Below are 4144 nucleotides of genomic sequence, written 5' to 3' on the forward strand. Positions count from 1 at the left end.
GTAGGTTCCGTGGTGCACACAGTACCTGGTGCGTTGGAAAGGGTACGGTCCAGTGGAACACTCTTGGGTCTCATCCTCGGATGTACATACCCCTGTCCTCCTCCGTGATTTCCATAGACATTTTCACCTCAAGTTTGCTGGTCCTCCGAGGGGGAGGGGTCATTGAGGAGGGGGTACTGTCAGGGCTGTGCTCAGCCCTTCCTTCTCTGAGCTGGCCACTCAGCTGTCGGCTAATTGCCAGCTCCTATCTCTCCACAGTGATTCCCCTGTTGATGATATCCTGCTTGTCAGCCCTGCCTACTTAAGCTGTCCAGTCCAGATGATCTCTGCCTTCGCCTTGGTCACATCTCTAGAGACGCTCTGCTGTGTTCCTGTTAAACACTTGCTTGGCTGACATTCCTTCTGGCTCCAGATCCTGCTTACTGTTCTACTACGCTGTTCTCTGGCTCCCTGATGTTTTGGCTTGTCTGACTATCCGTTCCGGTTCCTGAAATCTGGCTATGTTTTAAATATGTTTATTCTGTTTACATTTTTTTATTATTATTAAACAAGTGTGATTTAACTGTACTTCTGTCTCAGTCTGATTCATGGTTCCTGACAGTTTGACCGTGGGCTTTGCTATGTGGCAGCCCGAGTGTGAGTGTTGTGAGGGTGGAGGTTATTATGCATTTTTTGTCTGGGGACCCTAGCCTATCACTTATGAAGCTTACCTAGCTACCTCCCTACATTTTTCCTAATTGGTTACCATTGTGCTTCCCTACTACTTTTTTGCTCACGTATGTGGATTTCTCCACTGTTAAACTCCTACTGGTACACAGTGTAATCTAAGTTTTTGTTTTAAAATACCCGGATAACTCTCGGCAAAGAAAGCTCCGGGCTGGTGTATAAGGCTACGAGTAAGCACCCGTTATGAGTGCGAAACCTGTCAGCTGATCTCTGTACATCCCTGCTGTAGTGTCCTGTATACTTTTGTGATCCAGCTTTTTACCAATAAAGGCACTTATCATTCTGTCTGGTGTGCGGCATCCAGATCTTTTCGTCCACTTCTGCCTAACTCTCGGCAGTTGATGACTAATGACTACAATATATACTTTTAGATGGCTATGTGTGAAGTGAAGGTAAACCATGTGAAGTACAATCCCACGCATTCCAAATTTTGTTAAAATTCAGTAAAGTGTCATCTGATTGAGCTGGGAGGTGCTTCATTTCCCTAACATCTCCAATAGCACTCAGTAGTTGAGAGAAAGAAGGTGCATTAGCAGAAAGCCAGGATAAGGAAATAGCTCTTCTAGCAAGAGTTATAATAAGTATTAACAATTTCTTTGAATTTTTGGCAATACCAGAGAAGGGTAGGCATAATAAAAAAATGGAGAGGATCAGGAGGGGAGGAAAAATGTAAAGAATGTTTGAGATGCCCAGAAGAACTGGATGTGGGGGCATAGTCAATAGATGTGATATAGGGAACCCAAGTCATCATTACATCTCCAGCAGGTCTGTGGCCAGGTTGGGTTGTGAGAATGGAGTACTTCAGGGGTTTTATTCCAAAAGTATTTGACAGTTTTAGTAGTCTCTCTCTGCACCACGTAGTATGAGGATTTGGGTTGAAGTCCCATATTCTTTCCCAGGGAAATTGGCCAACCTAAGATACAAACCCATGTTTTGCATAAAATAAGGAGAATCATAATGAAAATGACCCTGTCATCTAATTAAACCTGCCAACAAGCCAAACAATTGTAAAGAAGAACAAGAATTCTTACCTCTCCTGCCTTCTTCTTAAACTGACATATCTAGCGTGTCAATTTCCTGTGTCCACCAATGCACTCAGTGTTACCACCCACCAACCTCTACATCAGTACTCTGTCCTTTGGTAATTTTTGGGCCACGAGGAGGCACCACAGGGTACAGAGAAGGACCAGGAATTGTCTAGTGATGATGATATTTCAAGCAGCTGTACCTCCATAAAAAAGTAGGTGGAGGGAAAGGTAACTATGAGCTCTCTTCTTCATGGGGATGGGTTGTTTCTTATTATTTTAATGTCAAGGTGAACCCAAGATCATTTACATTTGTCTGACTTTACCCCATCTCACCTAATTAGCTGGTCAACAATTTCAGTTTTTGGAACAAGCACAATATTATTTATATTATTTCTTTCTTTCTGGGGTTCAGACCCCCTTGAGTGGTACAGCAAAAAACTCTTCATGAAACTGTAAGTTCAATTTGCATGTATTTCTTATTTATTGACAGCATGGACCAATTTACCCATCAACACTTGCCAGAGGTTGAGAATAAATCATCGATTAATAATGTCTTTATTGTTGGGTTGAGGATCCACCAAAACTACAGACTTGTCCTCTTCACCCTGTTCATGGTCACCTATGTTGTGACTCTGACTTGCAACCTCATGATCATCTTATTAGTGTTCATCACAAAACTTTCACAGTCTCCTATGTATGTGCTCCTCTCCAATCTGTCACTGTCGGAAATGCTGTTCACCAGCAATATTGTTCCTCCCATGCTCTATATCCTATTTAGAAATGGGGCATTTTTTTCCCTCGCTGGCTGTTTCATGCAATTTTTCCTATTTGGTATATTTGCTGTGACAGAGAGTTTCCTCCTCTCGGCAATGTCCTACGATAGATATTTGGCCATCTGCAAACCTCTTCATTACATACTGATTATGAGCCCAAGGTTCTGTGTTTGTCTGATCCTTACCTGCTGGGCTTTGGCATTCCTGATTATGACAATCGCTTTAAGTTTAGTGAACACTTTGTATTTCTGTAAAGACAATATTATTGATCATTTTTATTGTGACTTTCTACCGATAGTAAAGCTGTCTTGTTCAAATTCTGCCACCGTTAAAATGGTTGTGTCTTTCCTTTCATCCTCAGCCTCTGTGCTTCCTTTCCTCATAATCATCGCTACTTATGTTTTCATCATCAGAGCCATTGCTAGGATCTCATCGGTCCAAGGCAAAAAGAAAGCCTTCTCCACCTGCAGTTCCCACCTCGGAGTTGTCTCCATCTATTACACCACCTTGATTATGGTCTATGTGGTTTCACCTGGAAATTTTGTAACGGTGAACAAAGTTCTATCACTGCTTTATACAGTGATCACCCCACTAGCGAATCCTTTTATATACACCCTGAGGAACAAGGATATCAAGGCAGCTATAAGGCAAACCATGACAACCAAATCAAGACCCTAAAAAAAAAAAATCTTTTCTTTTTAACGTTTGCACAAATGTTAAAATCTAAATTATTAGCTAATTACTTAAAACACCCAAAAGATTATATACTTTCTGAAAGAAGGGGTCCTGTAGAATAACTGCACCACACGAGTCCAGTAAAAGGGATCAGACAGCTCTACAGCTACCTGATCACTGTTGCAAAAAAAGCTGGGAGCTGGTTTTACAAAAGAGACTCAAGCTCATGGCTGATGTATTGTCCATTAGCATAGTTAGCAAAAAACACACACATACCCCAATGACAGTCATTGGGGGAGACATAAGGGTTATTTATGGTAACAAAGGGCAATACTAGAGCAATGTCAAATCAAAAATACATTTTATTGATATTAAACAATAAAACCACAAAGTACAATACTTCTACTCAGATTACAGGCGATGCGTGATGTCTAATGCCCCGTACACACGGTCAGATTTTCCGATGGAAAATGTCCGATCGGAGCGTGTTGTCAGAAATTCCGACCATGTGTGGGCTCCATCGGACATTTTCCATCGGATTTTCCGACACACAAAGTTGGAGAGCAGGAGATAAAATTTTCCGACAACAAAATCCGTTGTCAGAAATTCCGATCGTGTGTTCACAAATCCGACGGACAAAGTGCCACGCATGCTCAGAATAAATAAAGAGATGAAAGCTATTGGCCACTGCCCCGTTTATAGTCCCGACGTACGTGTTTTATGTCACCGCGTTCAGAATGATCGGATTTTCCGACAACTTTTTGTGACTGTGTGTATGCAAGACAAGTTTGAGCCAACATCCGTCGGAAAAAATCCTAGGATTTTGTTGTCGGAATGTCTGAACAAAGTCCAACCGTGTGTACGCCCTATAATGCTGAAGGCCCTACCGTTGTGGGATGATGAGCTAGATCTGGTGCAGCATTCTACCCCTGGGAACGAAGG

General features: G+C 42.1%; 1 protein-coding gene across 1 annotated transcript; it reads left to right on the top strand.

Annotated features, from left to right (window-relative positions):
• Positions 1-2245: 2245 nt before the first annotated feature.
• Positions 2246-3205, top strand: LOC141147494 (olfactory receptor 1468-like). The gene has a single exon (XM_073634727.1). It carries the CDS (start codon positions 2246-2248, stop codon positions 3203-3205), a length of 960 nt encoding a protein of 319 aa, XP_073490828.1.
• Positions 3206-4144: the final 939 nt, after the last annotated feature.

This window comes from Aquarana catesbeiana, linkage group LG06, assembly GCF_042186555.1.
Source record: "Aquarana catesbeiana isolate 2022-GZ linkage group LG06, ASM4218655v1, whole genome shotgun sequence".
In the NCBI taxonomy this organism is placed as follows: domain Eukaryota; kingdom Metazoa; phylum Chordata; class Amphibia; order Anura; family Ranidae; genus Aquarana; species Aquarana catesbeiana.

Excerpts from the sequence above, each read along its gene's own strand:
- LOC141147494 (XM_073634727.1), top strand. The coding sequence starts at position 2,246 with ATGGACCAATTTACCCATCAACACTTGCCAGAGGTTGAGAATAAATCA.